The sequence below is a fragment of the Apteryx rowi genome, unplaced genomic scaffold (assembly GCF_003343035.1).
Source record: "Apteryx rowi isolate R43461 unplaced genomic scaffold, aptRow1 scaffold_173, whole genome shotgun sequence".
Lineage (NCBI taxonomy): Eukaryota > Metazoa > Chordata > Aves > Apterygiformes > Apterygidae > Apteryx > Apteryx rowi.
Window position 1 is genome coordinate 889,501 of NW_020448008.1, and position 19,980 is coordinate 909,480.

The 19,980-nt window shown below is 45.1% G+C and overlaps 1 protein-coding gene across 1 annotated transcript in view; it reads right to left on the bottom strand.

The window, feature by feature from the left end:
• Nucleotides 1-2,189: 2,189 nt before the first annotated feature.
• Nucleotides 2,190-19,980, bottom strand: part of GALNT16 (polypeptide N-acetylgalactosaminyltransferase 16) — a 73,639-nt gene continuing 55,848 nt past the window's right edge. Inside the window, exons 10-16 of the mRNA XM_026060958.1 lie at nt 19,378-19,504; nt 18,301-18,393; nt 16,059-16,142; nt 14,858-14,999; nt 13,395-13,511; nt 5,929-6,068; nt 2,190-3,281 (exon numbers count right to left, since the gene is read on the bottom strand). Of these exons, the coding sequence (XP_025916743.1) occupies nt 5,931-6,068; nt 13,395-13,511; nt 14,858-14,999; nt 16,059-16,142; nt 18,301-18,393; nt 19,378-19,504 (701 nt within the window). The 3' untranslated portion in view covers nt 2,190-3,281; nt 5,929-5,930. The remainder of the gene's footprint in view (nt 3,282-5,928; nt 6,069-13,394; nt 13,512-14,857; nt 15,000-16,058; nt 16,143-18,300; nt 18,394-19,377; nt 19,505-19,980) is intronic.

Sequence of the window (19,980 nt, forward strand, 5' to 3'; positions counted from 1 at the left end):
AACATTCCTCCAATATAACTGATAAGCTGCTGTGTTATCAAAATCACTTCATACTCTGAGCTGCTGTGGTGCTTGCAAAAGACAGTTCTGCTCAGTGTGAAAAAGTGTGCCAAAGTCCTACCAAGCTTTAAGTAAGCTATTCTGCTAAAGTTACATAAAGCAGATGCAAACTGAAACAAAATGGAGATTGTTATAATCATGAAACATGTTTTGTTATATTAAGAAATTCAAACCCTAAATCCTTCCAATCCTAATTATTGCATATGGTTTTTCTTCTTTTAATAATTTTCTGCCAGTCTACACAGAAAATGCTCTTCAGTGTTGGGATGATCTCTGTGAAGTAATGTGTAAATGACAAACCTGCAATTCTGCATTATGTGCTGGAACACAGGCATGAACCTGTCATGGAAAATCCATGTGAGGAGGTACATGGGAGAGTATTCAGTACAACTGAAATGAGAAACTCTTATCTGACAAGGCCAAAATAGCCTGGGAAGTCTTTTGAGTTCAAATAGATGGGTATTTTTCCACTGTTAGCCATGGTCCAATTTCAGCCAAAACTGACTAAGACTCGACTATATGGGAGACAGTAAGTTTGTTGATGAACTTAGGAAAATCAACAGATGGGCAGAGGAGTAGACAGCCCAGCTCTCTGCTGTTGCTGGGATAAAACTGTAAGAGGTTCAACAAGAGGAACTGAGAGTTACCTACCTCAGACCACCCTGCAGCCCAACAACAGAGAATTTTTGATAATGAAGAAACACTTTTGCAAGGCCTCTGTCTCTGTATCAAGCAAGTCCCTTTAAACAGGCCATGGGAAAAAGGAGATCCAGCATTCAACTTCCCTAATGAACCCAAGCTGGAGAACATCTCTGTTCCTAAGAAAATGTTCTGCTTCCTGAGTGCTAAATGGGACTATTTGGACACTTTAAAAAGGCTTGATTTGCTTTTTAAGACAAATCATTTACTGAATTTGACCTGTTTGATCACGCTAGGTGTGGTCCTTCTGTATTTTTAACTTTGTGCAAAAAAACGTAAATATCTCCTCTATAATTTCTCCCTACACCTTGTTTGACAGTCTCCCATGATGCAACTGTTTCTATCCCAAATCCTTCTCCACACCATTTATGTGCTAGATCACTGCATGCCTGACCTTCCTCTCCTCAGAGAGGATGGCCCCTCTCTCGTTCTTCTTTCTCTCTGCCTATTTGCCCTTCAGAAGATCAACATTTCATTTTCCTAGACAGCCATTATTAAAGACTGAGGATCTCCTGGTTTCTAGGGTATTGCAGAGGTTGTCACTTAGGACATACATAGCAAGACTCCAGGGAAAAAGCTCCACTGATATCCTGCTACAGAAGCAGGACAAAGAGAAAAACCCAGCTCTCTTCCTTTTTATCAAGTCCCCATAGCACTCAAATGCCAGACATGCTACAGGGCAGGATGGGGAAATGCTGATCTCCCACACATTAGCTGACTTCTACCAAACCCTCCTTTCCTAGAGAAACGCTCCAACACAGCCGCTTTCTGCAGAGGCAGACCCAGCAGCTCCTAGTTCGAAAAAGCCTCTGTGGGTGAAATAGCAGGCAGTTAAGCCCTGATTTTAAACTCAGACCCTCCAATTTGGTATTGTTGGCTGGGCTTTATATGTGAGATGAGGGGGTGAGGTCACAGTAGGTGAAGCTCAGCAGCATGCATGCTAGCAGGTATTCATGGCTGGTGATGCTTCCCTGCCTCCAAGCTAGAGGCAGAAGACAGGCTTCTGGGAGGTTTAGTGAGGAATATGCAGACAGTGCTGGAAGAAAAGATCAAGGAGAGGGTTATAGAAAAAAATATTTTCTTTTCCCTCTCCCCTCCCCCCCCAGCTATACCTTTCAGCATATAAAAAACAGTTCATTAACTGCTCTTCTCAGCTTTTGCCAGAAAGGATACTTTCCTTCTCAGTCTGTTGAGGAGGGCTTCTTTAGGCATTTGCAACTGATATGCCACTGCATCCTATAAATCTCTGTCAGGTCCTGCAGTATCCTTCCTGCAATTCAAAGAACTAGGATAGGTCTGGGGATGCAAACTGAGCTGGAGATAGAGCAAGGGACCAGGGGACCAAGGATAGAGGCTCTTTTTCAACAGGAAGTAAAAGGGAAAAAGAACAGGCTGAACCACTTGTTTCAAATTAGATTTTATTCCAGGCATTAAACAGTCTGGCACATGCTTTCTTCAAGAAAAAGGAAAACAAATCTGGGTTCCACATAAATTACATCTGGCAAAATGCAATTTACAATGGAGTGGGGAAAATAAACCCTTTGAGACTGACTTCTGTACAACAGTAATTTTGGCTCCTCTTAAATAACTCCCCCATCAGTCCCCACCTAGCACATGAAATTACATTGGATCTTCTGATATAGTAACAGCTTTCTTAACGGACATTACCAATGTGAATGCTCTGTCTTCACAGTCTAGGGGTCCATTTAAAGTAAGGAAAACAAGAATGAGCAGCTGCTTGTTCTGAGTGTTAAAGAAACAAAACTTTGGGCCAAATTTGAGGCCTCAAGCAGTTTTCTTTCAAGGAACCCCTCTGGAGCCCTCTTCCAAAACAGTTTAGTTTGCCCATACTTGAAAGCAGCCTTTTGTGATGCCTCTTCTTTTCAGCAGTTGCTAAAACCCAGAGGAAACCAATGGACTAGATATGAAGATGTGTGGGGAGGTCTGCACTGGGCCTGCAGGAAGGTCTGGTGAGCAGTGCTTTGGCTGCCTGTAGAATACAGCAGGGGGGAGGTCACCTCAGGAAAACATGTCCAGAACTGGGTAGATTTAATGCTCTGCTAGGTCTTAAGTGGAAGGGGCAGTTTAAGTTACTGATCTCTAGCATCTGCCCTCTCTTTCCCTTCTCTCCCCCAGGCTAGGGCACCTGAGCAAGGAGGGTGTCCAATCTTCAGCTGCCCTAGCTCACAGCTCCAGATGGATGCCAGATGGTGAACAGCACTAACAGAGGCACAAATGGACAAATATTAGTCCAGGTACCTCTGCTCTGGGAGCAGTCAGTAACCTCCAACATAGGAGCCAAGCACAAAGTCAAGGGCAGCAGCCAGTGTGCTAACAAGAGCCCTTTGATCCAGGGCTGACTCGGAGCTTGGAGACTGTATATAAGCAGGGTTCCTGTTATCTACAGCAGTCAGGAAATACGTTTGTAGAGGAGCTGGGTCCTGGTCCCATTATGATTATGAAGAAGGAACTGCAAGAAAGCTGCACATACACAGTGGGAGCAAGAAGGAAGGAAGCAGTACCTGGTGGAGGAGAGAACAGGCTGTTAGCTGCAACCCTTGGCCTGCTGGGGAACAAAATGGGGGAAGCTCGGATGGTCATCTTAGGATGCATTTTGATGAAAATATGTAATCCTTAAGCATTTTATTGTCTACAGAGATTATATACAGTACCTGCTCACTGGTCTTTTGTCTGTCTTTGCCTCAACTTTTTCTAGCCAGATATGGAAGAATTTGACCTAAAGATGAAGAGTAGCATCTCCTGCATCCTCTTGTCTAAAAAAAGCTATTACCAGTAAGATGGCATCTCTCCCTCCCTCAGGGGGTCTGTCTGCCCTGCCCTCTTCCCTTTCCTAGGCTATTTTCTTTTGTTCTCTGCTCTTTCTTGTTTCTCTAAGCTGCTGTGTCAGCAGTCAAAGCCTCTCTAAGCATCTCTACAGGGAAAGAGGAGATGTCTCTGCAGGGTCAGTGCCCTCCTTCCCACACACAAGTATAGCTGCTCCATGCTGTAAGCATGGGGACAAAGGGAATTTCCTCCTGAGTTTTTACTGGGCTGGCCAGTTGTTCATTTGGTTAATCAGAGTGTCAAGATGGTGAGCTGCTGTCAAAGTGAAGGGGGAACAGGAAAAGAGCTCCTGCTACCTGACTGGATAAAAGACTGAATTTTTTAAATAAAAAAAGAGCCAAGAACAGAAAACAAATCCTCCAGTTCTCACACAACCACTCCTGAGCACATACAAATATGCATACAAAGAATGGTATCTGTTCTTTTGTCAACTGTTTGGGCTTATAACAAGTTGGGAGAAAGAATTAAAAAGTGATACAAACATGATCAAAAGCAAACAGTTGTTCAGAATTCAAATGAGCATCCTCTGTCTCTTTTACATCAGATTAGAAGGGACCCAGGCAAACAATTGTCTACTGAAGGTAGCCAAACCGTATGGTGCCTCTGCCAGGCTCTTGGGGAGGGGTGTTAGTTTACAAGACCTAGCTCCAATAGGAAAGTTCAACAGATCTAGTAGAAGCTAACGTTGTGGGGATTTTTTTTTTTTTTCTTCGAATAGGTAAACTTCCCCTGGCAGGTCTAAAAACCCAAACTCAGCTACAGCTAGCTGGTCACCGGAAGCAGGAATGGGATATTGGCTAGATACATCAGTCATCCTTGATATCCCCAGAACACAAAGGAGATATTTATCACAGCAGACTCATACCCTGGCAGTATTTGTGCAGTGTACAAATACTCATCTCCAGGAGAGGCAAACAGCAATTTCAGCTTCACCAACTAACTTTCTCCCGCTGACTCCGGGGAGGAGAGCTGAGCATCACAAGTGGAGCAGCCCCAGGCCTTTTAACCTCCTGTCTCAGGCTGGGGGAAGCAACCAAGCAGAAGGATCAGGTGGCTTGTCACTCTGGCCACGTTCACACAGGCYGCACTCAGGTGTGGAGCCAGTGAGAGGACTGCTTCAGCCTGGCCAGTAGCGGGAATCCTGTGATGTCGCAGGGGCTGCCCCTGCCTTCCTCTGTGTGAGGGGGAAGTCATATGTGCTCCTTCCTCAGGCTGGTGCCTCTCTCCACTTGTCAGCTCTGAATACAGCAATAGTGTCAGCACACTGCCAGAGCAGCTCTTTTCATCACTGTAAGGCTGGGCAGTGTCTGGCAGCATCACATAGAGCAGCTGGAGAGTGGCCCCAGCAACTCCTGTGTCCCAGGGCTTAGATGCTTGTTTCCTGACTGTCAGGCCAGTTGGTGACAGACCAGATGAGTGGCAGGGGGGACATGCACACACTGCAGGCTAGGGTGGGTGCCAGGTTCCTGTGTGGAGGGTCCATCTCCCARAGGCTCTTTTCTACAGGAATTTGGCACCCTGAACCCAGCCTCTGGCAGGGTCCAGCTGGACTGGCTGGGGGTTAATTTACTCACTGAGGCAGTGCTGCCCTTCGACCCATAGAAAACAGGGAACAGGAACTCAGTAGGGAGTAGCCCCCCCAAGCAAACTCCAGTTGTGCTGCTAGAACAGATCACTTTTCCCAGTTTTGTTGGAGTTGTGCCCCATTTCGCAATCTTGGCCCATTAGGTTGCAGAGCAGCTTCTGCAGGCAGAGGAAGGAACAGGCCTACCACAAAGAAATTACAATCCTGCTTCACGGATCTGCTAATCCCCTCCTAGCCCCTCCACTAATCATGATGACTCTTCTACTAGCCAGTCCTTACTGCAACACACCAGCACACACATGCATCAATGATGCATGATAGTAGAGCAAAAAAACAGGGAAGCTAAAGAGCTTGTATAATCATCATCTAAGTTGTTGGACTGAAGGTCATGGGCTCTGGATGCAGAGAAAGGAATGGAGGAGGAGAGCTACAAGGCAGTTCTGGTCACTCTGAACATTGGATTGGGTTCTTTCCTCACTCTGCATGCTGTTGTGCACAGACATCAGTTACAGAGGAGAATTGAAATCAGATGGGCTGATTTCAACAACACTCCTCACCCTCTCTCACCCCCAGCTTCTTTGAAAAGCTCAAAAACACAAAGTGCTCAGCTGAAATGGTGGCTTGCTGATGGGCATGATGAAAACATTTAGGGTTAGACATACTAAACCATTCCTCCCTTCCTAATCACCTTCCATTCCCAAGGTCTCATGCACAAAGAAACAAGGACATCTCTGTGCTACCATCATGTGACTTGTAGCAACTCCCACTGTTGGCCAGGTACATCTGCTTGGCAAGGATTGGTCACCACTCTTCCGGCTTGGTTTTCCAGGCAGAGACCACTGACAAAGTGTTGAATGAAACCGCCTTTCATCTTCCACTTCTGTAAGAAGGGAGATAAGAAACAGGCTGTTACTTCCATTTCACCAGGGAACAGTGACTCCAAGCTGGAGGAGAAAGGTTGAGAATAAACTGCAAGTAAACCACAACCACTGGGGAAATTGAAAATCAGAGTATGGGCAGCATCTCCAAAGCATTGGCTTCCTGTATTAGTGATACCTGAGGTTTGAGTTTAGCTGGATTGTAGGGCTAGACATTCAGAAGCATTTAGAACACAAAATCAGCAGCGGAATTTTCAAAAGCATATTATGTTCATGATTTCCCTGCCATTCTTTGCCCTGCATCTCTAGGTACCCAGATACCTCTCAAAGCCTGAAACTCTTCCACAGTTTCTCTCCAATCCACAGAAAGCACCACAGCAAAAAAATCACACTCCTTGCTGCTTGACTAGATCATATCTATCTCTCTCCTCCCTACCCCCTCATTTCTCCTCTCATCAGATTCAAGATTTTTATCAACACTATACTGAAAGCTCTTTATATCTCTGCACCCTTCACAACTGGCTCTTCTTGATTATCTTATCTGCTCTGCTGACATTTCAATTTCTAAGTGTCCTTATGACAGCTTCTCAGTAAATATCTCTCTGCTTTCTACAGTGCTGTCCTCTGGGTCTGCTCCCTCAGCGCATATCCACAGGGCTCCACATGTAACTCTTTCCTGAAGGTCCACTTTGGTTGTGCGGCTTTCTAGAAAGCAAAATATATGTCCTAACCTTGAATTGCAAATTCTTCTAGGAAAGGGCTGTACTTTCCATTCCTGATGGGAAGAACAGGGCCCATTCTGACTGTTAGCATAGAGAAAAAAATAGAAATGAGTCTTTGGACTTAGGATCTCCCAGGTGAGGCTGCGCTGTTCCCCTCCAGTCGGGCACAACTGAGCTCAGCAGGTTACTGGATTGCACACTCCAGGATCCTGGGATTTTCCCATCACTCATTTCTGTCACACAGATGAACCAGTTAGAATTTGGGGGTCTAGGCGCCCAGTCAGTCAAAAGCCTGGATATTATGAGGGATATTATGAGGATGTTTCAGCCAAGCCATGGGACTGATGAGGAAAAGCAGACAGCTTAACAGCACTGATGGACCTCAAAGCTATTGTAGAAATGCTATGCAAAGTAAAAAAATTCTACAATATCCAGACTTAATGTCAAAATCTACTGACACTGTAATTCTTGGGTAAGTAACCCAGCAAACAGGTCAGGTTGCTGTATGCTGTGTTTCAAGCACCCTGTTACACTCACATATTGCTGGCGGCTCTCCTCCAAATCTGGGTGCTAGTTATGCTTCCTGGAGGGTAGGCCCATTGCAAAGCCCAGAACAATCTGTCCCTTCTGCATCACATAGTCCTTCAAGACAAAATACCAGAGGGAAGCTCACTTTGCCAAGGCTGCTAGCCCTGACTGAAGGGTTGCTACTAAAGGAGGGCAATTTTTGCAGCTGGTTTTAATAGGCAAGGGGGCAGAGGAACATAAGCGATGTTGGGGAGGATGATACAAGGCTGTCTGATGCACGTGGAGGAACCTGCAATGCTCTCACCAGCTACTGCAACCCAGTGTCCACACAGGTCCCAGAGCCACCTGGCTTTCATCCAGCAGAAGCCCCCCTGCAAAGAGCTGAGGAAGAATTAATACCATGAGGCAGCAACTGTAATCATGGAGTAGAAGGTCTTCTCTCCTGGAAATCCCCAGACAGTAATACTCTGGGCTTATCTGGTGTGGTATGACCTCCGCACAATGGCCTCCCCACCACCGTTTCCCAGGATCATGGACACCTCAGTGAAGAGACTCTTGCTCTTTCCCAACTCTCTGCTTCAAAGCACACCTACCATGAGCCAAGAGGAAACTCTTCCTCACCCTCCACCATTGCCCCTGTCTCTGTAGTTGCCAGTTCCCAGCCTCCTCCTTTGCCTTCCGTTGTGCGCGTGCTAGGGAGCACCTGCCAGCCCTCCCTCTCACATGTCCCATAGCTCATCAGAAGACCCTGCTGTAAAGGAGAATGCTATTATAAGATTAGAGATGGAGGACAAAGTTGCACTAAGAGACACTTGCTTATTCCTCCCAGCCATTCAGGAGAAATCTGGCACCAATGGGAGATCCTCTGTCATGTTATTCCTCTAGATTGGAGATCCACTGATGTGTGATCTCTCCATGCTGAGCAGGCACCCACTCTACTGTCTGTAGGAAAAGTCTATGGCAACAGAAACAGCAGGACACCAAAAAACACTCACCAGAGCACATTTTCTGCTGCTAACAGACTACACCAAATCAATGAACTCCTCAGTGAATCACATCACTGGAAAGCCCAGAGTTTCAGAGGCACCCTGGGGTCCCTCTGTTCAACAGAAAGTGGGGTGCAGATAATGATGGGGAAGAGGGAGGAAGAATGCTGAGAAGATGACAGAGTTGGATATAAGCCTCATCTGGGCTGCAGGAAGGTGCTACACAGGGAGCTTCTGACCAGGAACTGTACTTTGCTGTCCTCCACAGAATACCAGAAGGAGCTTACTCATCTTCACCTGCACCCTTTGCAAGACCCTCCTGCTTGACTGCCAGACCACAGAATTGCCAAGGACAGCCCAACACCTAATTCTGCAGGGATATATTATATCTCACACGCCTAAAGAGAATGGGCAGTGCAAGTGGGTGGAAACTGGAGATACAATGCTTTTCTCCTAGCTTCAGCCATCTTAAAATTGGTCACCTTAGTCTACAGTAATCACATAGCGACACACTGATGGAAGGGGTTGAAAGTAGCATCACCCTCTGGAAGGGCCCAGCTTTGTCCCCAGACTGCACAGGGAGCCTGAACAGCTAATTTTTAAAGGGCAGTGATGATCCCAAGCTTTAGAAAGAAAAAAAACACCAGAGCAGGCACCACCTGCATACACAGAGGAAGGCTACAGGGAGTCTGCTCATCTTCTACACCCAGATAATTATGACTGGTCAGAATCTGGAAGGGAAGCCTTTGGAAGATCTAAGCATTGCCACTATTTGAGGGATTTTCAAGCCAAAACTTTCCATTCTCCCTTTCTTGTGCAGATGGAGATAATGCAGTTTACTGGTCCCACCAGGTTGAACATGGGGATGGGAAAAAAAAAAAATCAATATTTTCATTGAAATATTGTCCCCCTCTCTGGTTGATTCTCTTCCCCAAATGTCAATGAAAAATTTTCCCACTTTTTTGTAAAGCGCTCTCTCCATCTTTGTTATCTATCTTTGTAAAGTACCTTGAGATGGTTAGATATAAGCATTCCAAGTACAATTGCTGAAAGAAAAGTCAAAAATAGTCAGTCATCCTGTACCAGTCAGTGAAATATCCCAGTGTGTACAAGAGCTGGAAGTGTTTACACGAGTAACTTTTCAGGGTAGTCAAAAGTTTGTTTTTAATCCCAACAATCCAATCAGTCCAGACTTTCTTTCAAGGTCCTGAGAAGAACCTTGTAAGCCTGGAAATGTAGTGGAGTCAGCCAAGCTCAGGAAACACAGCCGGGAAGAACAGATGTTGTTGATTAGGACTGAGACACCTTGGACAGAGCTGTATGCAGAACTGGTAACTGGAATAGCCAAGGGTGTTGCAGACTGTAATTGAATGTATTTGCACAGCCATGGGCAGCCTGAAGTTGGTGTTGAAGATGATGCATGCAAAATTTTAAATATATGAGCAGAGAGAGCATGATGGAAAAGCTCACACCAACATCCAGCAACTGCTGTCTCTGAGCTCTGCATTTGTAAAATTAGGAATCAGAGCTGAGAAAAACTCTTGTCTCTTGAAAATTGCTTTGAAGCAGTGGCATAATGCAAGGATCATTTTACCAGCTTATTACTATGAAGATGTTGAGTTGACTAGGTGCTTCCAGAACAGACAGGTTTTCACTCCCTCTCTTTTCTGATAGTCTGTATAAAGTTGAAATTGTCTGCTTTTCAGGTAATATGAGACACTGAGAAGCAAGGTGAGGAAAATTTTCCAATCATATGTCCAAAGGCATATGTGATTTCAAATAGTTTGTTTCACAAGAAAACCTGGTGTCTTCATTTTCAGGCAAAGGTCACATTCCTTTAGCAGATTTTAATGAAATATGGTTGTTTAATAGGATTTCTCAGCATGCTTCTGTTTTGTTGGGAAATGCTGTGCCAATGTTTCTCATTTTTATGCTCTTGTTTTAGTGTCTGACTCTCACTTTGCCTTCTATTTGTCCTCACTATAATACTAATTAACATGCCACTCCCACTGTCAGTCAGAGCCAAAACCAAAACTAAAGGCAATAATTTATTATGCATTCAAGTTAAAATGCTATTATTCAAATAACATTATGGATAACATCCATCTGGTTTCAAATCTAGTTCTGATTATGCAGAATAGCTGTTTTTCTGCTAGCAGTGCTGGCTGCTGCTGTTGATGATGAACGGGATCATGATGCCAAACACATTTTGTTCCTGGTTCTTTTCAGCTCGAGGGAGAATAGCCTGATGGAGCCAAAAATCATCTGGACTGGGACCATTCTCTATTATCCTCTTGTTTGCAGGTATCTAGACTTATTTTGAGGTAATATTCTAGATACAGTTCATAATGCTATAAAACCTCCTCTAGAATACTGAATACATGTCAGATAGACACAAAGTTGTTGTTAGCACTCAAAATCAACAAAAAAAATCCCTTGCTCTGTGGACAGGCTTAATGCACAACAGCTGTTTATCATGGGCACCAATTCAGTACGTTTGAAAGCAGAAAGCAATTTCAAGAGCTGTATGGTGCCATTGTAAGGATGTAACAAGTCTACTGCAATGGGACTACAAAATGAAGCCATCACTTGTCTCATCTTCTGCCAGAAATCTTGCCTTTGCATCAGTCAGTCATAGACATGAAGACCAGACCTAGGAAAGTCCAAACATCTTCCACCCCATTCATCACAGACCTCTGATGGCAGTGGCATCAGAGAAGATGCTCAAAGCAGGGATTTCATCATACCACCATCTTCTCCTTGGACATCATGTGTAGTGCACATTGTCCAGGCTCACCCCCTTCTGCTCACAGTGCCTGCTCAGAGCTTTCCCTCACCACCTCCACCTCTCTGAGGTAGCTCAACTCTCCTTCCTCTACTCCTTCTCAGCTCCTCTGAATTCCCTCTTCAGTAAAAGTTTTCACAGCTTTCTGAGAAGTCCACTTGAACTGAGGAGTGGCTACTTTCATGTGTAGTTTCAAAACACTGCTCTCTCTCCCTGACAGACCAACTCTTGGGCTGCGAGTTCCATAAGGAGACAGGCATGCTGTAGAGCAACTGAGGAAATTTGTTATCTCCTGCTTTACTCTTTCGTTTAGCATTTTTGAAGCTTTCCCAGTAATGGCTGATACCTGGAAACTCAGCTTTTTAAAGACTGGGAGCTGGGCTAAGGTGACATCCCAGGCAGGGAGTTCTGCAAGCTGGCAACCTATGAAGAACTAGACTCTCCCTCTGTCTTGTCTCTTCACTTCCAGAAGCTTGCCTCATTAGCCCAGACATACGTTCCCAGATGAGCCCTATAAAAGCTGTTAGCTTAATTTCCCACTTTAGCTAGGAGCTGGCAGAGAAAGTGGCAGTTTCTAAAGTGAGTGGAAGACATTGCCTTAGATGCAGGTGGTTCCTCTGGAAGAGGAACAGATGAGAGAGAATGGGGCAGTTTGTAAAGATAACTGATTTCTAGCTAGTTAAAAAACAATATCAGCATTAATAACAAGTACTGATCTGTTTACGGAAGGAAGAGAGCAGAAAAACATTCCCCAGAAAGACAACAAATTTGGGCATTGCAAGTGGAAGTTGCTTCATATGTAGAAATCTGGAACAGGAGTTTGGGACTCCCATAAATATGCCCAAAACTTCAGAGCATTTCAACTCAAGTTAGATTAAAAATTCAAATGCACCTTTTCTACCTCACCTCCACAAAGTGCAAGGATTAATCTCTTCTGGCTAATAGACCCCGCACTCCACCCTCCTTCAGGCCACCTTTGTCCTTCCATGACAGCACAGGAGGGGAAAGACAGCTGATTTTAGCAGCTGCCAGAGTCCTCTCTGCTGCCATGAAAGAAAATAGTGCAAGCCACCTAGGGGGAAGCTAAGTGACCTAATTACATAGCAAGAGGATAAGTGATTACCAACAGGAAAAAGGAACAGGCAAGCACAACCCACCCGGGATATCCTTGCAAGGCTAATCTGAACTAAGAGTTTTCCCAGTGTATTCATGGTGATAGTTTTTCAAGATATTTCTGCATTAATCAGCCCTCCAGAGAAAGGTCTACACAGGCTTTCCAAAAATGGGCAAGACTGGATTTCAGTGCTTTTTTAAAATGCTTTCTTTCAGGAAGAACAAAATTCAGAGATACATATGGCATTAAAAAGTACTGACAAAAGTGGATGCTGTTAAGGACCGGTAGCAAGCTGAGCAGTCTCCTACCTGTGGGCAATCAAAGCAATAGATGCATTGGAAAACATGCCAGCATAGCCCTAGATGACAGAAAGTTTGTTGTCTTTTGGTGTAGAGGGAAGAACAGAAGGCAGGGATGAAACAAGCCCAGTCCATTTGCTGTCTGCCAAAGTTGGCTTGTCACCATTGTGTTTTGGCCAGTTCTGATAAAAAGGCACATCATGTATCTGTGAGGGAACCCTGGCTATCTCAGAGGCCAACCCTTGCCTCCTGCTGTAAGACAAAATGACTTGGGTGTCCTCACAGACCAGGGATGCATGTCTTAGCAGCAGGATGAGAGTCACAGAGCTGCATTTTGTTGGCAATATTGTAAAGCCAATACTGCTGCTGTGTATTTTTCTTCAGGGAGCAGTATGAGTGGAACGTCTGATGCTTTATGCCAGTCGATATTTCTCAAATGAGTTGCATGCACTCAGTTTTAAAGATCTGTTCATATGCCCCAAAACAGCAGAAAGAATACAGCTCTATTACTTCTAAATAAGTAAACAAAATGATAGCACATACAGCACTTCCCTCAGGTGTCTCAAAGCATTTGCTGCTTATCTACCCAGTCAGATGCCCTGCTCCATTCATGCACAGACCTGGCTGAACATAAACGTACCCAAGGAACCAGGCCAGGGTTGCACAGGGCTGGAGCTAACCACCCTGATGAAGGCACAGGCAGAGCAGGTACCCACACAGCAATGCGGGCAATCTCATACACCCAAGCTTATGAAACACCTCAGAGAAGCAGATGCAGAAGATGGAAGGGACTYGTATACACCTTGATAGTGCTGGAGTTTTTCCTGCAGGCTGCACTAATATGGGAACGCCAGCATGTGGCAATGAAGGGATTAAGAAAGGTACACAAATTACCTGTCTGCCGTCTTTCTGATTGCAGGCTTCCAATGTGATTTGAGAGCCAGTGGAGAAGGAGGTAATGGAAAGACACTTGTCCTGCTGTCTAATTAGCGGGTCACTGAATATCCACTCCTTTGACATAAGAAAAAGAAAGGTTCCATTATGATGATAATGGTGATAAACAGAGGAGGGAAAAGCTTTTTCTATCAGATATCTCCAAACTCTGGATCCCTTGTTTGACTCTTATCAAAGGCTCCTTGGGAAGACTGTGGCAACAGCCTTCACCTAATCAGAAGTTTATGCTCAGGCTTAGTGCATTATGACTATTTCAAAACATGCAGCTTGCTCTCCTGACCATTTGAGCTGCCTAGTTAATCTGGGATCCCACGCAACTCCTCGCTCTGCAGTTTTATAGGATCAGGCCTACATAACAGGGAGGGAACTGACCCCTGATTTACATGTTGTGCAATTGCTTCTGCATATTTTACACAACAGACATGTTCTGTAATAAGTAACAAGGACCTACAAATTGCTTATCAAGGGAATCAAAACACATGCAGCCATCTCCATGAGCTAACAAATATCACCAGCATACACAAAGCACAAGCCATTTCATTTTCCCCTCTTCACACTAGCTGGATGCCCAACCCAATCAACTATTATTATGCTTTCCCCAAGGAAGAAACAAAAAGTGCAATAAGTTTCAGAGATTTCAAATTGTAATGACATGGAACAATGAGTCAGATTAAATAGCATGTTGAATGCTGGCTGCAAACTTGTTTCCAACAGTTAACAGATGTGAATATGTATTTTCTGGCATAAAATATCTTACTGTGACACTCAACTTTTGAAGCTACTTCCCTGCTGCATTGTGACTACCAAAAGAGGAGACTGGGTGCAGATCCTCAACTGGTATAAACCAGTACAGCTCCACTGCAGTTAGGAAAGCTGTGCCAAATTACTGCAGCTGGGGTCTTGGCTCAAACCATCTGCAGTTACAGCCAAACTAGTAGACCAAGGAATATTTCTGACCCTGTGGGAATCTTCTGCCTGCATGCTGGGGTACAAACCAGGCACACCCCAGGACTGGTTTTCACGGGAAGGAGTCATAGCCCCATGGGCTGGAGATGAAGGACAGCACACCCAAGCAAATGTCCAAATGGAATAGTTATGTGACTTGAATGCTGGTCATGCACTTGCTGCACAGACTACTTACACCTTTGAGAATTCACGTATTATCTGTTTCCTTTAAGTGACAAAGATCTTCCCAACCGGTGTCTGACTGTCAGGTCTGTTGAGTCAACAGAGCTTTGAGAGGGATATGGCTTCCTTTTTCTGCTTGCTATTAAAATCATTAACAGGACCAAATTCTTCCCTCATTCACCTCTGTACAAACCCACCAAGGTCAGAGATATGTCTTCTCAGTCACTGGTAGTAAAAAGGGCAGGAGCAAAGAACCAAACTGAAGCCCACCTTACCTGAGTGACAGGTGGATTGTTCACTGTCCCTTTACAGTTTCCCATGTCAGCCAACATGTTCCCTGTCGTATCCTGTGCCTGAGACTCCAGGCAGTTTCCTCCTTGTTTAATTATCCCTGGAATCAACTCCTTTTCAGGAACCCTTGAAGTAAAACACAGTTGCATGGCATTTCATACCCCGAAATGTACCAAAGCACTTACACATTCATAAGAGCAAAACTGGCCCCTGACTGAAATACAGTTGCCTTTGCTTTGACAGAAAATGAAAGACATGCTATTCATTGCAAATGTTTGAGGGAGGCAAAAGTCAAGGGAGAACTTGTTCAGAGGGATGGTATCCTTTTTTTTTTCCCCAGAAGGCATTACAAGATCCTTAGGTACTCCTCAAGCAGTCAGGGCTTCAGTGTGATGTCACCTCTAAAAGAGATCATTGCCAGTAAAAAGCAATATCCACACTGATCTATCCTGCCCCTGCCTCCCCCTTTTCCAGACTCTTTTCCCTGGTGCTAGTACACATTCACTGTCACTTTGGTAGCAATACAGGAAGAACCTGTCAAGGCCAGTCTCCAATAAGATGTTTTAGCCTTAACCCATATTAGCTGTAGGCTTTGTTGACTGGGAGTTAAGATGCATTGCCAGGGTGTGTTAGGTATCAAGTGCTAACAACACAGCTCTGGTTTTGCCCGGGCTACCTACCAGGAGGGCAATGACACAATGCTACCTCATCTTGACCCAGGGAAGAGGAAGCCTTGGACAAAACTGTTTCTGGAATTCACCAGGGCTTTCTCTGGACCACTTGCACCTCTGCACTGAGGCAGCCTAGGTCCACTCAGCTCAGCTGCCTCCAGGGAGAGCATCCAACAGACAGAACTTGAGCCTTAATTAGGAGGGATGTAATGCTTCTGTGCTTGTCTACACACCCATGCTTGTCAGAAAACACCACTGCTGCACATCCCTGAGGGACAGCTCTATGGGGTAGAACAGAGGGCTCCCAGAGGAAAGAGCAACAGGTCTTGCATAGGATTGTTGTGATCATACAAGCCAAGAAATGACAAAGTTCCTCATCAAAAGAAAGAAAAAAAAGGAAAACTTTTCCCAGGCATGAGCCCCTCCCTTGCCTGCTGACATGAAGACTCAACTTCTTTTTATTACCCACCTCCCAGATTCATGAGAGATTTCTACAAGCTGAGAACTGACTCACTTGAGTTCTGGATAGACGTTCTCCAGATACCACTGGAAGGATTTACAGTTCAGTTTGCGGCGCTGCTCCACTCGCTCTGCAATGCTGGAAAAACATGCAGGTTGTTCAGGATAAGATAGTGAACAGGAGTGAGGGGAGCAATGAAGAGTGGCCAGCTGGTTGGAGGAAGATTATAAAAAATTTCACCTTTACTCATTCTCCCACCTAGCTGTTCCTAGGATCAGAATAATATCAGTGATTAGAGCTGAAAAAGAGGAGAGGCAAATGGCAGGAAATGGAAAGGAAAAAAAGGCACGTTCAGAGATCAATTCTTGCACTTCCTTTGGCTGAGAGAGGTAGCAGGGTCCGGGACCTACAGGGTTAAATAATGCAGAACAGTAAAGGTATCAGAGGACCAGGAAAGTGTTTCTGGCTCTGGGTGCCCCTGTAGAGCCATTCCATGAAAATTGCACAACCATCAGCTCCTGAAAAGGCCTAGGAAGTGTCTGTGCTCAGGTATGTACAAATGGTTAAACTGTGTGTGCTGGAGGTGGGGGAGACATAAGAGCAGCCCTAGGCTCGGGTTGTGTTGAGGACCTAAAATGCACAATGACTTGTCTTTAAACAGTTCAGGGAGAAGAGGGAAGTATGATGGGAACTTTACTCAGCACCCAGTGAGTGTCTGCTGCAGCAGTTCTCTCACTGCTGATTTAATTGGCTTTAGCTGGCAAAAGAAGAGAATTTTCCTCAAACAGTCCTACTGAGCAGTGATGCTGGGGACTTTCCTCTTCAAACTTTGCCCCTACATACCTGTGTTGGGAAAGACTTTCAGCTGTACCCATGCCCCTTGCCATACTTAGCCATCCAGAGGCCATTGAACTACCCATAGCTCAGGAGAAAGTGCCTAGACCTTATATTCACACAGAAACCATATGGAAGGAAGTTTCATTTTTGGCCCAGTTAACTCTGATGGTGTCAGAAGCATTTGCATTCTAAACTTAGATTTAATGCAGGTTCACAGGGCCATTACTCCAATTGAAGAAATTGCCTAAAATCAAATCTTACAGCTCTGCTCCAGCTCTTATTCAGACAAAGCTGCCAGTAAACCCCCTAGGAAGTCTGCATGAACAAGACTGCAGGATTTGTCCCTAAAACACATTAGCAATATATCCACGTCCAATATGCAATAGTCAGGTTTTCTTCACAAACAGCCACTGTACTTGCTATTTGGCCCAGGCTCAGCCGCTGCAGTCATCTCAAAGACAGATAAATTAGGTAGCTATCTGTATAAAAACAGTTAATGTATCATGACAAAAAAGCAGGATGTACAACAAAGAGTATGTGGGAGTTCAACCAAACCTGCTCATCACCATGCAAGCAGGAGATGCATCATAGCTACACATTTGAGACACAATCATGTTTGCTAAGTCCTTAAGCTAATACAGCAATAGCTTTTTCTTGTTCACAGACAGGTATAACCCACAGACAGACCACACTCTTAGGGTTTTTTACATTTTTGGGGGGAATCATAGGGGCTTGCTAGCACAGAGAGCAACCCCTCCCTTTGTCCCAGTTTTTGGTGTCCATCACCGATTTCTGGTCCACAAAGAATTCTTAAGCCCACAACAGCCAGTTCCACGCGATCTGGAGACAGCTTTAGCAAAGGCACCATAAAGAGCACAGCTCTGCACAGAAGAAGTGGGTTCAGCAGGTCCTGGAGACCAGTCACTATTGGATTGTTTCAACATATCTCACCCATTGCTCACTCTCTCCCCTGCCCTACAGGTAAGGTAAGTACCTGGTAGGTAAGCCACCCCATTCACCTAGCAGGAGAGAGGGGAGCGCACTGGGTGAGAATCAGCCCCATGTGCCAGCTAGTCTCACTTGGCCCCAGATTCTGCATCCACACAAGAACTTTGAATCAAGAGCTAGTAACTATATAGCTCAGACTTCTGGAGATGTTACATGCTGTGTTAGAAAAAATTCTCATCTATCCACTTACAATGGGTGGCCTTTTAATTTCATTACAGATCCCTTCAGACTTCTGTTAACAAGTGATTTATGTGGGGTTGCTGGGGGAAAAATAAATGAAATAGAAGCAAACCTTGTTAGCCAGCCACTCAAGCTGCAACTTTCAGGGCAATCCATTTAGAGCATCTTTTCTTCTGTTTCCCACACTTACTCCCGGAGAAGGTCCAAAAGCCATTTCTTTCTAACAAGCTGATTATCAGAGGCCTCCTATTGAGGTTCAGGGGCAGCTTACCTTCCAAACGACTTGCCAATGGCAGATGGCCGGGCCTCATAATAGTACTGCTTGTATTCATCCATCCACACTTCTGCTGTGCGCTTGGTATTCCTGCATGGGGATGAGGAGATGCTTTGCTGCCTGCTGCTGCAGAACCTGCCCTCTTGGCAAGCAGGCACTGGGTGGGCAGACCCAAGGCCTCCTTGCCAGAAGGGAGTAGGGGACAGTCCTGAACATGAAACGCAGTGGACAGTATAGCAGGACTTAGAGTGAATATTTTAAGTGTATAAACCTTGTTAGGATGTTCCAGTTCAGAAGTTAAAACACAGCCATAGTTCACCATGATTCCTTTCATGCATGCCCTCTCTGGAGAGACAGCTGTACTGATCATCAGACTGCTAACTGACTGTCCCAACTATCATCCTGCTTTTCAGTCTCTCCTTCCTCTAACTGCAGAGGTTCCCTAGCTTACAATATTGTCATATTTCAAGTTGGAAGAAACCTCTAGGCATCACCTAGTCCAACCTCCTGCTCAAAGCAGGGCTAGCTTCAGGTTAGGTCATGTTGTGCAGGGCCTTGTCCTGTTCAGTTCTGAATCTCCAAGGATAAAGATTTCATGCCCTCTCTGGGGCCCTGTGCCAGGGCTTAAGCACTCTCATAGTGAAGTATCTTATCTTTCTCTTCCCTTCTGTCCTGCGGTGGAAATTGTCCTCCTGGCTCCTCTCAGAGCACATGCAGCTCAACAGGATCTCTGGACACCAAAGCAACTCCGAGACACCAGAAATGACTAAGGACTACTGATACCCAGGCATATATCATAGGCAGTACCCACAAATGGCCAGAGGCTCTCCTTAGAGCACTGCTCCCCTGCTCCGTTGCAGACTGCAGAAGAGATACAGTAGCACAAACAACAGAGAAGGGGACAGGCTTTGTGCACAGACACCAGCAACTCATTCTTCCCTTGCAGAATGAATATTCAGCCACAGTTCATTCTCCTCTGTCATCAGGCAGAAAGACAACAAAGAATTTAGGCTTATTTAAACGTACCCAACATTGAGGTGATCTGGCTGCTACCAGGAACTCCTCAACACTTACTTGATGTAAGTTAATGCATTGCCCTCAGGAAAGTCATAGGGATGGCGCTTCCTGAACACATGTCCCACTCGACTGCAGGGAACGATCTCCAAGCTGCCACCGCACATCCATACTCTGAAAGAGAGCTCTGGAACAGACCCCAGGAGTCACACAGCTGCAGCCAGACCAGCAACATTTTCAAGAACAACAGCTTTCAGCAGTGCACCTGAAATCTTTGCCCCTCTGCTCTGGAGGTATCTCCAACAGCAAAACCAGGAAAAGTGACACCATGGTGAGCGAAAAAACTCTCCCCTTTATTAAAATGGAGGCAACACCTGTGTCTCAGGCTTTCTAACCTTCTCCAGCCCCTCTCCTCTCTCTGGTCCCCTAAGCTTTTCTGTGAGACACCTTCTCATTTGACTTGATCATTGTGGCTTGCTGTCAGGCCCTTCAGGACAGCATCTGGCAAGAAACTGAAATCACCCCATACTCATCTTGTTTTAAAGATTTCTTTAACTCTCTATCCCTGCATATGGAAGAAAGGAAAGACTCACTGTGAAAAGCAAATCATGTGAGGAAGACAGGGAGTTTAGGAGATATAGAGAAAGAAGAGCAAAAGATTCA